Genomic DNA, 17923 nt, shown 5'->3' on the forward strand with positions numbered 1-17923 from the left:
ACATCAGAACGGCCACAGGGACTGTCACACACTTTGAGTTAATACACATAATTCAGTCTGTTGATCTAACTGTGTGTAACTCTACCCCATCCAGCTGTGTGTTAGAGCCCTGTTGAGAGATATATTAAGACGTTAGGTGTGTATGTGTGCTCTTGACAAAACACACACATCAGAGGTTGTGTTGATGTAGATTAAGATGAATATTTTCACTGTATGTCATCACTAGAAAGGCCTCAGTAGGAAATGTGATAAGCCTGGGTTCAGGGGCGTTGGTAGACTTGAACCACTATGTAACACAAATTCACCCTGGTGATAGTCTGATAAGGGAGTCTGGAAACACATTTTTCTTAATATTACATGCAGTAGTGGAAGAAATCTCTTTTTGGATGAGTGCTGTTTTGTTGCACCGGAACTAGAGTTAAGTGTTCATGAAACCCAGCTAGTCGACATGTTTTTGCTCCTGAATCCTGGTGAAGGTGTTCACTGCTTTGCCCAAGGACACACGACTGCTGATGGACAATCCATCTGCGGTGAGGTTCAAAGATGTGACCTTTCAGTTACAGGACAATATCTGTAACCACCAGGCCACCCGGCTGTGTGAAGGGTAGTCAGTGGAGCGGTTCTGATAACAGAGCGTTCCCCTTTGGGCTGCAGGAATTTCTGAAGGCTGTTATTGCAGATTAGGAGGAATATTTTTACTGGAGGCGTACAGCAGATGGGATAGGGATGGGTTTCATTACTGGAGGGACCTATGATCAGAACAACGTGTGTGCCTAGTATGTGTGCGCATAACTCGGAGGACATACACACTCTTGGAGAATGTAAAACTCACACACTGAGAAGGTCAAATATTCCCATGTGCTTCAGATTACAGCCGTGATCACAACATATGGGGAATTGCCACACTGGCAGCAAAATGAGATGGTTGTAGTGAACATTACAAAGTTATTGTTTTGAATGACTGTGTGAAGAGAGTTTTCTGTGTACCATGCTGTTCATGCATACTGGCAGCATTGAGGATTTGAATCATCTATCAGTGTTGCCAGATTTGATTGACACCAAACAGCCCAATCAGAGCCTCAAACCTGTCCCATATATATATGTATATATAGACTATAGACTATAGACTATATACTATATACTATATTATACTATATTTAAAAGTATATATACCTATTGGAGAACATAACATTAAACACAAAAAGTGCACATATATGGGAACAGATGGAGGCTTATATAAGGCTTTTATTACAGAGTTATGACTTTCAGCCTAGTTGGAATGAACCGAAATGACATTTGGTTTTGTCAGTCATCAGTCTTCTGTCACTGCATGCCGAGCAGTCGAGCCTAACCAACTCAGTGCCGTGTCAATCTCCACTTCATCTTCATCTCCATCATCTTCTTCTTCAGTCTTCTTCAGTCTCTACACTAATTCGAGAACGGGGTGGGTCGATTCACTGGAACTGCAGAAATAGTACAAAAAGCTGCCCAGAACCATTTCTATCTGCTCAGTCAAATAAAAAGTGGCCCAACTGGGGGGGAAAACCGTCCAATCTGGCAACACTGAGCTCTACTAATACCAAGTATCTCTGTACTCAGCTTCTCCAGAATAAATGTAATTCTAGCCTGCTAGTAGTTCAAACAATAAGAGGTAACATTTTAGTTTAGCTGGAGAAAGACAGTTAATATCCAGATTTTTTGACGTTACACTTGAATGGATAGGCTTCCTGGACAGGACTGTAACACATCTATATAATCTATCTATCTAATATTGTATGTGCAAAAACATATCATACGATACTCAGATGTCAATATGGAGACAATGATGTACGGGGAACATATGGAAGATTATGTGCTGTCATCATTTTAGTGTTGTGTTGGCCAAATAAATGCAAAAGTTTACAAAAAACCCCTCAAGTTTCATTCCTTTTAAGGCGTTAACCTTCTTAAAATAATTTTGTAAGGCTGTGGTTTCAAGAGTTTTGATGTCCTTTAATGGTCTAAATGCTGTTTTAGTGGCCTGAAAAGAATGTTGAAACTTCAGTAGTTCAAGCAATTTCTGTACTACTGCACACTGATTCAATTTTAATACTTATAAGGAAATACCACTTGATTTTAAAAGGTCTGTATCCATTTTATTAGTCCTTTATGTTTCCAAATGTCCAACTCACACACACAGCCACAGCTGCCCGCACCCAGAATAGCAGCACTGGCAAAAATTCCAGTCTGCTTTCATTATTGGACGTGTGTGTGTGTATATGTGTGCACGTGTGTGCGTGTGTCTCTTTTACTAAGTGAGACAGATGTGCGTCCATTTCACAGAGTGAAAGAGAAAATGTGTGACGCAGCAGTTAAGTCACATGTTACTGTGTGGTTGTGTGTGTGTGTGTGTGTTTGTGTGTGTGTGTGTGTGTGTGTGTGTGTGTGTGTTGCAGAGAGCGAGACAGAGAAAGAGAGAGAGAGGAGGAAAATATGACGCAGCAGGAGTCAGCTGTTCTCTCTCTACTACACTCTGCTGTGCGTTTCTGTATGTATGCACACACATACATCTGGGTGTGTGTGTGTCGCTGGACACGTCTGGCAGTTTGTGCCGTGTCTGTGCCGCAGCTGCCAGCATCATCATCATCATCATCTACCTTATAACACACATCTGGAGCAGGAGGCAGAGGTTGATTGAGAACAGCTAGTGCCCCATCAGGCTGTGGTGCAGTGATTTCCCTTCTCAGAGAAAGTGGGAGAAAGAAAGAGGGAGGTGTGTGTGTGGGGGTGAGAGAGAGAGAGAGAAAGAGAGAAGGGGATGTCGCTGCAGCAAAAAGCCAGCTGCAGAGTGATGACAAGGGTTGAGAGAAAGAGAGATGAAGGAATGCAGATATAGAGAGGGGTGGCGATTAAGAAGGATGGAGAAAGGTGAAGAAGGAGGAGGAGGGGAGGAGGGAGATATAGATAAAAAGATGAATGGAAGGGGGGGAGAGATAGAGAAACAGAGGTGAGAGGTGTGTGAATAACAGACTGAAGGAGGTATAAAGACAACAATAGTGCAAAAGAGGGCCATTTAGAAAGATTAGAGGATAGAGAAAAAGAGGGAGGTATATAAAAGTGATGTGGGTAATGACTTTTCCTCATTTTGTACCACTTTATGTTTGTTTACTGTGGTAATTGAATGCAGTGTCACATTAGTGGGCTTTACACTATTTTCACACGTCATATGAGAACACACCAATAACAGAGAGTTTGTGTGTGTGTGTGAGAGAGAGAGAGAGAGATAGAGAGAGAGAGAGAGAGAGAGAGAGAGAGAGAGAGAGAGAGGGAGCGATGGAGTGTGGGCCGAGCAAGTGAGAGAAAGACAGAGCGAGAGAGAGAGTGGCGTAAATCACAGCACATCACTGGGCGGATGAGAGGGAAAGTTGTGATAAGGATCGCTCTGGTTTCCTCCCCCTCCAAGCTCTTCTCTTTCGAGCCTCTGGCAACATTTCTCTATCTGAAACCATAAGAGTCTGCTGTCTCTCTGGAAGGCTGTGAGGATGGAGTGGAATGAGGTGGATCTGGTGCAGGAATTTACTGTTGAAGGACAATGCAGCAAAATTAAAGTCCGCTCCTGCAGGATCACATGGGACAGCCTGCAGGTAAATACAGCACAGCGGGAACCTGATAGAAACTGCATGTTAATGTCAGCTGGGTACGGACACCGGCGCAGTCTGCGGGATGTTGTGCGGTGTGTTAACACAGCATGAGCAGCAGAATCTTCCAACACCGTTGTGAGTGTCAGGTGAATTGTTAACTTTCCAGCCGCTGTAGGGTGCATGTCATCATTAGAAAGGTTTGTTGGGCAAAAGAAAAGATTAGAACCTACTGTAGAGGATGTCAACTTCATCAGAAAATCCCAGGATAACAACATTGTGTTTCATTGACAAGTGATCTTTAGGAAGTGCGCTACAGAAATCACTGTAATGACTGCTTAGGTGAAAAGATGTAAGTCAGAACGACAATTTTGCAGATTAAAGCTTTTAAACCACGCAAGTCAGCAGGATGTTGTACTCTGTGTTCATGATGCAAATACTGTAACCTAATGTATGCTTCTAGAAACCTCATATTTTAAAAAAATGACAGCTTTTCAGGTTTTTGGGTTGATGACCAAGCGTCTTCTGGCTGCCTATAAAATGTAGTTCTGAAAGCTGCAAGGATGAAGGCTTTTTGGCACACCAGTGACATGGCTTTAGGGATGGCAATATCGGTCGGCAGGTGGAAGTTTTAATTTGTCCTATGAAATATCTACTGGACGGATGGCACCAAATTTTGTGCAGATATTCATGGTTACCAGATGATGTATCCTAATATATTTAATGGACTTTTCCTCCAGTAGTACCATGAGGTTTTGAGTGAAATCTCTTGACAACTACTGCATGGCTTGCCATAAGATTTGGTTCAGGCATTCATGTCCCCCTCAGGATGAATAATAATTTTGGTGATCTCTTAACTTTTCATCTATCAATCAAATTTTCAGTTTGTCCAATACTTTGCTTTAAGAAATGTTTCCCGCTGTACAATATACTAGTCCCATAATGTATGATAATTTGATCATTTTGTGACACTTAGTATTAATAGTTGTAATCAGGCTAGGCTATATCATATTAATTAATTTCCAAACACAATTGGGATAGTGAAATATGGATCTTATGTATCTCTTCTCATGTGACTTTTCAACCAATCAGACTACACCCTTTCACGTGTCATATAACAACATTAGCATTTTTTAAACAATGTGGCTAGATTTTAGGCGGTGTCAAAAAGATTATTGTCTCAATAAATATGTGTTTTCTGAAATTACACATTTATGCCTATTTGTTCTCTTGGTTATGACTTGCAAATGATAATGTTCCTCAAAATATGATCACTTTAAGCCTCTAATATGATTCTTTAACATTTCCCATTTGGCAAAGCTGGTTAGCATCGTTAGTGAGAGCGTGTTAGCATGCTGACATTAGCATTTAGCTCAAAGCTCTGCTGTGCCTATATATAGTGCGTCATTTTCTTTACAGTTCATTGACGGTTGTCATTGCATTGTTTTCGCATAATAACAGTGATGTTCTAAAAATACAGAAATTGCCTGGTTTTCTTTAAGGCAACTACACTGGACCAGAGTGCAGTAGCAGGATATCAATTTGTATCTACAGACTCCTCATAATGCACATCAAAATGAGGTTCTGCAGAATCCCACAGGTCAGCAATTAGCCAATGATATGTGGCGCCAATGACGGGAAAACTAGTGTAATGTGGATAATGTCGTCATCTAAAACATGATTTAGTCTGCATTATGTTGCAACATTGTCTGTCTGTGTTATGTTTTCTAAGAATTATTTAAGTAAGCTTATAGGCATGATGCTGTCAGTGTGGTTATCAGTGCCATTAATCGCTGATACACATAGCATAGCACTAATCCCGCCAGAGTTACAGCTTCCTCTCCCTGTGTTGTTAGATTGTGGGTGGTTTAATTTGTTTCACTGATTTCATATCTAAGAATTGTCATAACCCACGGGCTCTGTTCAGGGTAATGGAGTTTTTCATCAGCTCCTCTCTGAGTCATGGCAGTAAAGTCTCCACTGAGATATATATAGACTTTTACTTTTTTTTAACATTTAACTAAATTGACTGAGGCTTCAAACCCCTGGTCGTTCTGGGACCATTTTTCTCCCATGCCTGGCAGAGGCTGAGTTTTGATTGAAGTCCATGTGATGTTCTTCAAGCCCTTATCCTTAAATCCCAGACCCCTTAAATCCCAGTAACAATGGGTCTAAATATCTCCATTTCCCATGTTCAAGCAATGTTTCAGAGCTCAGTACAGGCAGCTGAAATGACAAATTACATTCAAGCTTATTAAGATTTTGGTGCAAGTTCTGTTTTAAGGGTTATACCGTACAGACAGGCACAGTAACCAAGGTACAGTTGCCAGGATGTTCTCATCAGGGGAGCGAATGTGATAAAAATTTCTGCCTTCTAGTTAATGTACATTGATTCTGGAAAATACGACCATGGCGTATCGCAACAATTTTAAGACGCTGACGTTGTGTGATTATATACAATGGTTGTGGGTATTTTTTTGCCCTTTAATATAGCCATTTACAGCACCATACAGGCCATGACCTGATTCTGAGGTGGCATAAAAGAAGCACTACAAAATTAGTCTTGCTCATTTCTCTTGTTTCAAATGTGTGTCATCACAATAAAAAATAATTTCTTTGAAAGATATTAACTCTGGGGCTCCTCAGGGTGTCATTTTAAGCCCCCTCCTGTTCCTATTTACACTCTTACACTCTAAAACATTACATCTAATCTTGTATATTTCCATTGATTCAAAGAACATGTACACTGAGTCACCATTAATAAAACATCTACATAGTGTAATGCAAAGTACTACAAAAGCTGTTGAGATTACTACTTGTTTGTCATTGCTGTGTTAACTCTTCTATTCTATTTTTGAGGCTGTGTTTTGTAGTGCTGTTGTATTGGATTGCAATATTTTGAAAGGTGTTTTATCCATATTTTATCTATTCACAGGGATCTACCATATGTCTGGTTTGACACTATTTGATAGCTAAACACATCTTTCGATATGCATATGCGATATATTATGTAGTATACTGAAGGAAATTATTTTTACCCTGCTATCCATGTTTTTATATATTTATAGTGATAAAATTGTAATAGCTTTCACAGTAAGACAAACAGATAAATCATTTTAACACGAGTTTGTACTGTGTGTGACTTTCCTATAAAATATGCATAACAACATAACCATTAGGTTCATAATAAGTCATAAAACAGCAGATAATTTTATTCTAGGTGGCATTCATAAATCTGTTTTACTCTGAACGGAGACCCAAATGGACTGGAGCCCTGTTAGAGTTGGTTTCAGTGGTATAATAGTATGTTTTAAACCCAGGTAGAAAATACATTTTCACAGCTTTGATCCCAGACTTGTTTAAGTAGGCCTGGTATGTAGAGAATTAATACATTATGCATTAAGCTATACTGATTATGTTACACGATAGTGGGTCATTCACATATTTTTGCTAAGTCTAAGATCTACTTTGTGAGGCAAGATTTAATATTCTACGATTACTACAATTATATTATAGCTTTATTTGATAGAGAACTGGATGACTGAAGGTTTTATAGTGTTGTACTTATGGAGTCACAGGTTCAGAAAGTTGCCTGGACATTGTATTTTCCATCGGACAAAATGTGGGAACAAACAGGGCTTAGATGATCAGTTAAATGCCATTTTAGATCTATAAAATCTTCATGTTGTTAATACAGAGGAGAGTCACTTTTTCACATGTGCATTGTCTGCCTTCACTGCATACTGGAAATGAATGTAACAGACCAGGTGCAGTATGTTTGTGTGTATGTGTGTGTGTGTGTGTGTGTGTGTGTGTCTGTGTGCGTCTATGCATGCGTGCGTGTGTGTGTCCATGAGTGAACATACACAATAGCAGGATGTGGCTGGGCTGAAACCTTCCTCTGTTGTCTGCTAAAGGCATTTCTCTCCCCCCACCACACCACACCACACCACACCACACCACACACTCACCCTCCTAAACACACACACACACACACACACATTTCTATGATTGTGTCTGTAAATTGCAGAAATGTTTCCTCAGAATAAAATCCCCAAACACAGCCACGTAACGAGGCATTCTGGTGTTTGCTCGGCTGGATGAAACTCTGCTGATAGTAAAATACAGGAAAAATGATGAGTGTGATTAGATTTGATTCCTGCTGATGTTGATGTCGGTGTCACAGTAACGTAATGATGGCCAGGGTAGATAGGATTCGGGCTATTTCCCCCCGAACTAATACTATAATTCTGTCACTCTGCCAAGGCCACCAGCTGCTAGCCTAATAACATTTCTGTAGCACACTGAAGGTGCTCTATGACCTAACGTGTGAGGTGATATGTGCGTGCAGCATTTATCTCCTGTCACTGTTTGATTATCTTGTCAGTAACAACTTCATTGGTCTTAACCTCAGTTAAGTGCAATGGATGAAAAAACAGACATGGACATACTTTATTAATATGTGCAACTTTGCTGCACATTAGTAATGTAAAGGTATGCTTGCTTTCTATGTTCATGTGTGTGTTCTTGTGTGTGTGTGTGTAGGTTCCCCGTGTGGAGCTGACCCTCTCTGAGCTCCAGGAAATGGCCACGAGACAACAGCAACAAATAGAGGCTCAGCAACAGATGTTGGTTGCCAAGGTAACCTGTGCACGCATGCACGCACACACACACACAGACACACACACACACAGCTGCTGGATGGATTGCCTGTCAGTTAGTGTAAGGTTCTCTACATTAGTCTGTCTGAAAAAGGTCGGCTTTGATGCCCCGGGAGCTACAGTAAGGCCTCTGAGGAATGTGTGTGTGTGTAAGGGTCATGGCTCGTACGTCTTTCATGGAAACAAGACATGTGATCCAGGTCAGGGTTTAAGGACTGGCAGGAAAGAACAACTGCATTTGAGAGCACCATTCACATCCAGGTTTTGTGAGTGACGATTGTGTGTGTGTGTGTGTGTGGGAGAGAGAGAGAGAGAGAGAGAGAGAGAGAGAGAGAGAGAGAGAGAGAGAGAGAGAGAGATCATGGTTAGTTGTCCCCAATCCCACATTAGGAAGTGACCTTTGAGTTGACAAGAAATGAGGTCATCAGGGAGCCACAGCTGCTGGGAAGCTGAACCAGAATTGAACCAGACAGGGAAGGACGTGCCAAAAACAAAAAACAAAAAAACTCTTGATTGTTTTAATTTGTTAGTCTCTCCGTTCATTTGACAATTTGTCTGTGAAAGCTGAAGTGAATAAAAACTGGAAGTGGAATATTTTCAGCCAATTTTGTTCTTTCAAGGGCAAATGTGCTACTGATATCTGGTTTTATGCTGATATTCAGCATTTTAAAAAGTGGCAATTTCCATGCTTAAATGACAGCTATTAAGTGTTTCCTTCCCGTATGTAAGTGCTGAAGTATTTCCCAGCCAGGGTGGAAAAGTCTCCCAGTCGCTGCGCAGAGAAACTTTCCATCCTCTCAACATTAATATAGTACAACGTGGATTGAGGACTTCCAGGAAAAGTCCAAAACAGTACTACTGGCAACCCAGTGCATTTACTTTTACTCCTGTACTGTGTGTGTGATGAAACAAGCTACTGTTATGCAATATGTTATTAGCATGTGTGTGTGTGAATGCGTACGTGTGTGTGTGTGTGTAAGTGTGTTTTCAGTGAGTGATGGACGGCTTCTCGCCAACATTCCGTTTCCCTCTTCCTGTGTGTGTATGTGTGTGTGTGTGTGTTTGAGAGAGATACACAGGTCAGCTGTACTACGTGCCAGCACGATACAGAGAGAGGTGTAAACTGCCTCAGTCAGCACCACACATGACAGGCCTCTCTCTCTCTCTCTCTCTCTCTCTCTCTTTCTCTCTCTCCCTCTCTCTCTCTCTTTGTCTATTGTCCCTCAGAAGGCTGTTTGTTTTGTAATGTGTGCATGAAACGTAAATAAAAATCAATTACCACTGATGTTTTTTTGTTTTTACATGAGGTGGTGACACAGAGGCAGGGTGGTGCATTATTCTAATGGGACAAAGTTATAAAGTATTACATTTTCTGTGTCATATATAGTCAAATATATATAAAGTCCATGTGCTAATAAGGCTCTATGAGTGAGTCTTGTTCTGTTCTGTCATTGTATTCCTCACAAAGAGCCTATATAATGCAGCTTCAGCAGTGTCTTAAATGTCTTGTGAAGGATTAAGTGATAGGGCTTTCGAGACATAATACAGTTCAATATTAATTATATTACAGGTCCTGCCCACTCATATAGGTGTTTTCAATGACTGGCTTATTAGACCACTGGAGCTATGTTGGGAATGATGTCACCAACTCTATGACACAGGTGCAATAAATTAACAGGAAATGAAGGGAGCTGTCAATCAAGCACAGTCTGTCCACACGTACACAGTCCTGAGAAGAGGTCTAATCAGACAACATAAGTGAAAACACCTGTGTAAGAGGTGTGTAAGGTATATGTTTCTTAAAGCAGTGCAAACCGATAAATGATATTTGGATGAAATATCAGTCAAATGATTATCACTAGGAAATAACTGCATTTTTTATCAGTCAGTGCTATTAGAATTTTAAATAATGACTAACTTGTATGTGAAGTATGTGCAATAAACTGCATTGCGGTGCAAGAATTAAGCAGCATACTGAAAAAACAACAACACAGGACTGGAAACTTTGATTAATGAATCGAAAATGCAATGTATTTGTCTTGATTATTTTTCACTTGATTAAACCCAATTTCCACACTACAGTATATGCCTTAGGGGATGAGAGGAGAGAGAGCAGAGGGGGGGAATAGGGATCATCCATTTTTAGTTCAGTTGTTATGGGTATTAATCATACAGTCTATGGTATTAAACAAATTCACAAAATGATCATGTTTGATGACGATGAAAGAAATCGAAGGTAATTGGGGTCAAGCTTGTGTGTCTGCACCACTGAAAATGTCTCTGGAAATAAGTGAAAATCCCAAAATGCAATATACTTTTTCCCTGTAGGAGCAGAGACTGAGGTATCTTCAGCAGGGGGGCAGATCTAACCAGGGACAGACACAGGTGGGATACATATGTCTGTCTGTCATCTTTCAGTCTTTGGAAAAATGTTCTAAGACCAGAACATACTGTACTGTTTGAGTTTGAAGCCCTTCATGTTACGTATTATATATATACAGCAGAGACACTATAATCATTATTCCATACTAATTGCCATATGTCAAATGAATGGGTGTAAATTTGGTAAAGCAAGGTAAACTTAATGATCCTCTCTTAAAATCTGATAAAAATGCAAATTAGCTTGTGTTTTTTTTTTTTCTTCTCCTTTTTCTCTCTTGTTTAGTCTGAAGCTGAAAAGCTGCAGCGGCTGAAGGAGCGAGTGGAGACGCAGGAAGCAAAGCTGAAGAAGATCCGAGCTATGAGAGGACAAGTCGACTACAGTAAACTGATAAACGGAAACCTGTGTAAGCCTAAACACACTGCAGAGATGATGACTATGGATTACAGGCACTGCAGTTTTATGACTACATATTAAAATGACTATTTACTGTACCGTGAATTTAATCTGGTGAAACAGCCTTGCTACTTCAAGCCTCCACAAGCAGGACTATCATTTTTTAGAACTTTTGTCATGGTCACTGAGTATGGAGCCACAAATTACACTATGTACTATAGACCAAATATGTTTTGCTCTTGTACGTATTGCTGTAGATTCATACACACTCAAAGACATAGATAGAATAAAATAGGCTTTTCTTAATACATAAAATAGCACTGATCTCATTTTGTTTTAAATATTTATGTCTAATTCGTCTTCCTTCTGGTTTCTGTCCCCAGCTGCAGAGATTGATCATGTTAGCAGCCTGTTTCAGGAGAAGCAGGCAGAGCTGCAGTCCGCTGTGGTCAGAGTCGACCAGGTAACATGGTTTTCACTGTAACAGAGAGTCATAGTCAAGCAAAATTTATTTGGTCTAAATGCAGCTCGAGTCAAGTGAGTTGAGAGTTTTTAAACTCTTTTTAAAATTGTCTTACCAGTTGACTCAGCAGTTGGAAGATCTGAGAAGAGGACGCCTTCAACTGCATTCTGTAACACCGCAACAGGGGGCACCCACAGGACCCCAGGGTGCAAACACTGTCCAGAAAGGTTCACCCCTGTCTGGCCCTGCAGCCATGGAACTGAGGAAACTCTACCAGGAGCTGCAGGTAAATTACACATTCTTATAGTCTCCTTCTTTCGACTTCAAAAAGCATAAATGCAAATGAACCTATTCAAGTTCTTATGGTCAGGTCACAAAATAAGATTTGTAATGCTCCCTGTGTTAGGCTCGTAACCGTCACAACCTGGAGCAGAGCAGCAAGTTGGCACAGAACAAGGAGCTGTTGAACAAGAGGAACACGCAGGTCACAGTGATGGATCAACGCATCGGAGACCTGAGAGAACGACTGCATAAGAAGAGAGCCGAGGTACAAAACTTCATTCTTATCGTTGATCGGCATACAATTTACAAATCTTGACAGTTTGGTCTAATTTTTTCTCTGTGTATTCTTGCCCCTCACTAGTTGAGTCGTATGAATGGAGGCGTCCTGTCCTCCCCTCAAACCTCTTCCCACCCGGGTGTTGGAGTTTCGGGTCGAGTGGCGGCTGTCTGCCCCTACATCCAGGTTCCAGCTGAAGGTAGACAGGAGGCAGGTTACCCCCTGCCATCTGACCCGCCTCCCAAACCCACCCCACTCAGCCACATCCGCTCCCTCTCAGGTTGGTACAATTCTCTTTCTTTCTTGATTGATTGCACTGTCTCATATCTCTGTCTGAGCTCTAACTTGCTGTCCTTCTATTTCCTTTTCCTGTCTGTCGGCTCCTTTTTTTTTCCTTTCCCCTTGTCTGTTGATTTTATTTTAAATGTTGATATAAATGTTATTTGTAATTACTGTTTTGTCACTTGTTGATGTGGTGGTGGTTGTTATTGTTGTGTCTGTCCTTGTTACTATCATGTGATGTCATTATGATGTCATATGTTGATGTGTTCGGTGGCTGTTTCTGTTGTGGTTGGTCATGTTACTGTCACCTGTGCCTAATATTGTCCTGTTGACACTGTATTGTTGTTTTTGTGGTTATTATTGTTGTCGTGGTGGGTGTGGCCATACAGAGGAGGACAGGAGTGGCATCAGGAAGCCTCCCAGCCAATGGAAAGTGTCAGATTTAGACATCGTCCTCTCAGAGCCCACTGAGACGTGGGAGGGGCCTCGGTCCCCCCAGGAGGGCGACAGTAACAGTGAGTCCCTAGGAGGCACTAGAGAAACTCACTTACCACTAGTTCCGCTGGTGATAGATTAGCAGCACCTGGTTCCTCCCTCCTCCATCTGCACCCTGAGGTGTCATTAATACCTGATTCCAACACAAGTTTGTCGTATTGAGCCTGAATCTCAAGATAAAAAGTGGGCTGAAAAAACGAAGGCTGCATTCAAACCATGCATGTTGGAGTGTTTTGGTCTACATATGGAACAGATGGGCAGGAAAGAGAACATAATTGAATCAGCTGCAGAAAATGACCTGAAAATGTTTGGGTCATGGATATAAGGATACAGACATGACATCTGATAGCCACCAGCTGCATGGGGTTAGGAAGCCTAATACAAAGAAATAAACTGAGGGCAAACCACAGTCTGGACTGAGACTCATGTTTAGTTTAGTTTTTCTTGTGTTCCACCTGATGTTAACAGCAGAGAAGAGCAAATTACACCAAAGAGTTCAACATCTTCATCCACAGTTGCAAAGTTAGAATAATCATTTTCAGGTCAGAAAACAGTTCAGGCAACATTTCTAATATCTGTCTAATAAATAGACAAATTGACCACATGAACTTACTTAGATATGAGAAATAAAAATAATTTCAAGTATGCTTGACATCAAAGAAAAACTGAACCGTTCCATAGACTTCAAGGAATAGTTTTACATTTTGGGAAATATATTTATTTACTGGACACTATTCCTATATTGGTACGATAAATATCGAGCTACAGCCAGCAGCCGTTTAATTTAGCTTAGCACAAAGACTGGAGACAGGGAGGAAACAGAACCTCTAAAACTCACTAACATTTTATATCTCATTAATATACAAAAACCAAAGTGCAAAAATGACAAGTTGTGTTTTACGGTGGATCATGGGCTGAACCATTTTCTCATCACCTTGGGGTGTCCAGATGAATACATGTATTTCTCAAAATGTTGAAGTGCTCCTTTAATATAGTACATAATTGAATTAAATTAATAATCTCATTGGTTTAACTTAACTGGCTTCTTCCGTTTATATAAGTAGCATCCCCCTCGTCAACATAACCTCTCATTAACCACAGATGGCTTTCAAACACCCATCTTTGCTTATAGTAACACATCAGCACACCCAGGCTGAAAGTAGCAAAATATTTTTACTCACTTAGTTTAACTTAACTGGGTATAAACGAAGTGTCTTGAACTAGCCCTGTTACAAATCCCATTGTGTTCTTGAATGCCAAAGCAAATGCCACAGCTCTATTTATTGTCCCTGCTTATGTAATGTAGAAAATACATTGTTGTAAATCATTTCAACAGACCATTGCGCAGGCAGGCACAGCAAATGAATGAGAGGAAGTCTGAGGTACACTAACTTGTAGCTATATATAGTCTGTATAATGTTTGTGTGTGTATGTGGGTGTGAGAGTGTGTTAGACAGAGAGAGATTTTAGTTGAGGGGAGCGCAGCGTCATGACAGCTGTTGTTGCTGTCATCAGAGAGATTAAGGCTCTCTAACAAATGTTAGCACTGGATATCTGTTATACTGTACAAGCATAGCAGTCAGTGGTGTTTATAAATTACACATGAGGAATGAAATGCATTAGACTAGAAAAGGAATGGTTTATTTATTCACTGAATATCCTTGTAATGGTTTCAAATTCCACTGACTTGACTTTGCTAGAAAGTGGTAACACGACCCATGAGCCAGTTCTTCTGAAACAAAATCTCTCTTTTAATAAGGAAGACTTGTATGTTAGACTGTTAAACTGATGTGCCAGTATGGTCCTTTAATTAACAATCAGATCTGGTCCAGTCAGTGTTCTCATGGCAGCATGACTAGTAACAGTACATATAGTAAATGTAGTATTAATTAATTTAAAAATATTCAAATGGATAGTTTGACATTTTGGAAAATACACTTAGTTGCTCTCTTGCTGAGAGTTATATGAGAACACTGATACTACTTTCATGTCTGTATGGTAAATATGACGCCACAGTCAGCAGCCAGTTAGCTCAGTGTATCACCTGTTATCATACATATTTCCAAGAATAAAGAGATTGGCAAACTCAATCCACATTAGATGAAACCTAAAGAAGATGCTTTAGTAAAAACCCTGAACCACCCTTTGTCCTTTGCACTAGGACGTACTGTGATGGTGCCCGTGCTGTAATCTGTGCTGTCTTTCCTGCAGCACTGAGTGACCGCTTCTAATCTGGGTTCTCAGGCAGATAGCCAAGTTTCCGCCTCGCAGAGAGCTGACTGTTTGTTTCCTGTCGTGACTGTTTTCTTCCTGTGGTCAGCAGGTTACAGCAGCAGCAGTCAACAGGTCGCACAGTACAGCTTACTGACTGCAGGGCTCCCAGGTTCGATAGTTAATCAGTATTAGTCTGTTATAGTGCCAGAACTGTGACTTGGCTGTACCACTGAGAGCTGGGCCAAATAGTTAGATATACAATGCTCAAAATGATACATTTGCAGTGAATGCTGTATTTTAGCTCACAGAAGTTTCAGAACAACAATAACTGGATCGATATGAGTCTTAAAACAGCAGCTAAAACCCTCTTGTGGTATAAAGGGCTTTACTGAAACTAACCTTCCTTTTAGCTTACTGTTAAAATTCTGTGAAACTCTAAAGCATTAAGCCCAATGACCTTCAGGATTGTCACTAGTTAACAGGCAACAGTGGATCAAGATTGAGTGACTGACTGGTATTGTGACCTTAGTGTTGCATTGAACTGAGCCAGTTAGTTATGTAACAGCACCTCTGTGGCGACAGAGGCTCGGTTAAACTGGTACTTTCCATAGCTAACCGCTAACTCTGCTCACAGCACTGGCTTCATTTTGTAATTAAGAGCTTAGCATTTTAGCACAGCTAAAGATTTTTTTTGCATCAGTCAAGTCTGTTTTAAACCTTCAAGGCAGCAACTTTCTGTTGTTTGGGAGTTTGGTATGCACTGTGTTTCAGGGATTTTACAGGAACTACAGTGCTGTGCGGTACCGTAAAATTGCCAGTTACAATGAATGTTTGTCTTCTTCACTTCCTGATACAGATGTTACCATGACAACAACCATTATTTTTACCACCAATTACATGATCAGAGAGACTTTTGCACCATTGATATACTACATACAGGATGCTAAACACATGTTTGCATTGAAGAATACATTGTAATCACCAGTATGAACATGTAGAGTAGTTATTAAGGATTTAGCACTTGTTTTGTTGCATTACAGTGTTTGCTATGTTGATGCTTGACAATTGAAAGCCAGACAAATTAAAAATAACTTGATGATTCGCAGTGGGTTCCAAATGTTGCATAATTGTTATGCTGTCTGTGGACTGCGGTACTAATTCACTTCAGACCGAATGCTGTCATGTGAACAGCCTGACCTGCACTGTATTTATGTTCCTATAATAATATGCTTTTCATTTAATCATTCAGTTTGCCTTGTATATTTGTATTGAATCAGTGGAGTGACTGATAATACTATAAATGACAGCTAATTAGCACCCAGATTCCTTCCGTCATCTTCTTCGTATAACGTGAGCTTATTTTAATACCAAATCTCCTACTCCATAACCCTATCTTGACTTTCACCTGTTCTAACCTACTTTAATATACATGGTACATTAACATTTTCCTTCCCGTTTGTCTTTGTCTCCTCCCTAATGACTTTTCCTGTTTTAACATTTGTCCTTTTCTCAACACTCTCTCTCTCTCTCTCTTTATCTAGCCAATGAAGCATCATGGCCTAGCATCAGTAAGAGTGTGCCAGATTGGAAGGCCAACAGTCCAGAACAGGTACGGTTTCTACACTTGAAACGAAGAGATAATAGTGAAAGCTATCATTACAGTCATTCGCATAAATATTGTAATTGATTATTGCTAGTAAATTATATTATAGAGACACTAAACTGTTCCTCGTTTTGCTGAGACAAGGACTGTTTGAAATTTTAAATTCAAGAAAATCTCAGGAGGAAAATCTTCAGCCAAAGTAGTCATGCAGGTTTTCACAGAGAAATGAGGTTATGTTGTCATGCTTTAGGAAAATCATTTTTAAACCCTCTTTTTTCATTTCAATGTCTCTCTCTCTCTCTCTCAGCAGCTTCCCTCTGGCTATGGCACCTACCCCAGTGCCGCCCACCAGGCAGCAGGGCATCACTGTGCCACCAGCTCCCTGCCCCGTTCTGCCCCTGGTACGCTGGGCTGGCCCCGATCCAGTGCCGCCAATGCCACCTCATCCTCCTCTTCAACATCATCCTCTTCGCAACAAATACAGCAGCGTGTCACTATCCCTCCACATCCAAGCCAAGGTAATTTTAGGACAAACACTGTCCTTTAATTGATGGGTGTTTGACCTGACGAGAGCCTTATAAACCAAGACAGTGAAACATATGGGACCTAAAAATACTCAGTCAGGATGATTGTATATTTTAATTTCTTTCTCTCTGGCATTAGGCTCTGCCACCACCTCCCAGCCGTCTCCACTGTCCCCACAAACTGAGCGAACAGATCCTCCTCCAGCAGTGGCTGTACGTCCCTACGTCCCAGACCATCCCTCCAGGCCTCAGTCCCCCAGGAAGGGCCCCGCCACCATGAACAGTAGCTCCATTTACAGCATGTACCTCCACCAGCCTCAGTCTAAAAACTATGGCTCTCTCAGCAACAGGACAACTGTCAAAGCAGGTATAAAATACATTTTTACAGATTGTGCTGTGTAGACTAAATATACTCTTTTTATTGTTGTTGCAATGTCCACAAAAGACAGTCTATCTAAGCACTATCTGTCCTATTTCCTTTCTCTCCACAGTCTATGGTAAACCCATCCTCCCCACGTCCTCCACCTCTCCATCCCCTGTGCCTTTCCTTCAGGGAGGAGTAGGGGGAGTGAGAACAGGAGGAGAAGATGTTACAGATAAAGACGGAGGAAAAGTAGGAGGAGGAGACAGCAACAATGGGCAAGTCCTCCCTCCACCCAGCGTGGATAACATCCCTCGTCCCCTGAGTCCCACTAAACTCACCCCAGTTGGTAGGTACCAGAGGATAAA

The 17923-nt window shown here is 40.9% G+C and overlaps 1 protein-coding gene across 5 annotated transcripts in view; it reads left to right on the top strand.

The window, feature by feature from the left end:
- LOC121881497 (apoptosis-stimulating of p53 protein 1-like) overlaps positions 1-17923 on the top strand; it is a 49388-nt gene that overhangs the window by 24282 nt on the left and 7183 nt on the right. For 2 of the 5 annotated variants that reach the window (XM_042389310.1, XM_042389308.1), the window contains exons 5-16: positions 8163-8258; positions 10607-10663; positions 10944-11064; positions 11438-11517; positions 11636-11803; positions 11924-12064; positions 12161-12356; positions 12748-12873; positions 16609-16676; positions 16978-17188; positions 17334-17561; positions 17686-17904. In XM_042389310.1, the coding sequence (XP_042245244.1) occupies positions 8163-8258; positions 10607-10663; positions 10944-11064; positions 11438-11517; positions 11636-11803; positions 11924-12064; positions 12161-12356; positions 12748-12873; positions 16609-16676; positions 16978-17188; positions 17334-17561; positions 17686-17904 (1711 nt within the window). The remainder of the gene's footprint in view (positions 1-8162; positions 8259-10606; positions 10664-10943; positions 11065-11437; positions 11518-11635; positions 11804-11923; positions 12065-12160; positions 12357-12747; positions 12874-16608; positions 16677-16977; positions 17189-17333; positions 17562-17685; positions 17905-17923) is intronic. The other 3 variants (XM_042389309.1, XM_042389311.1, XM_042389312.1) reach the window with 3 other exon arrangements.

Source organism: Thunnus maccoyii, chromosome 16 (assembly GCF_910596095.1).
Source record: "Thunnus maccoyii chromosome 16, fThuMac1.1, whole genome shotgun sequence".
Classification (NCBI taxonomy): Eukaryota; Metazoa; Chordata; class Actinopteri; order Scombriformes; family Scombridae; genus Thunnus; species Thunnus maccoyii.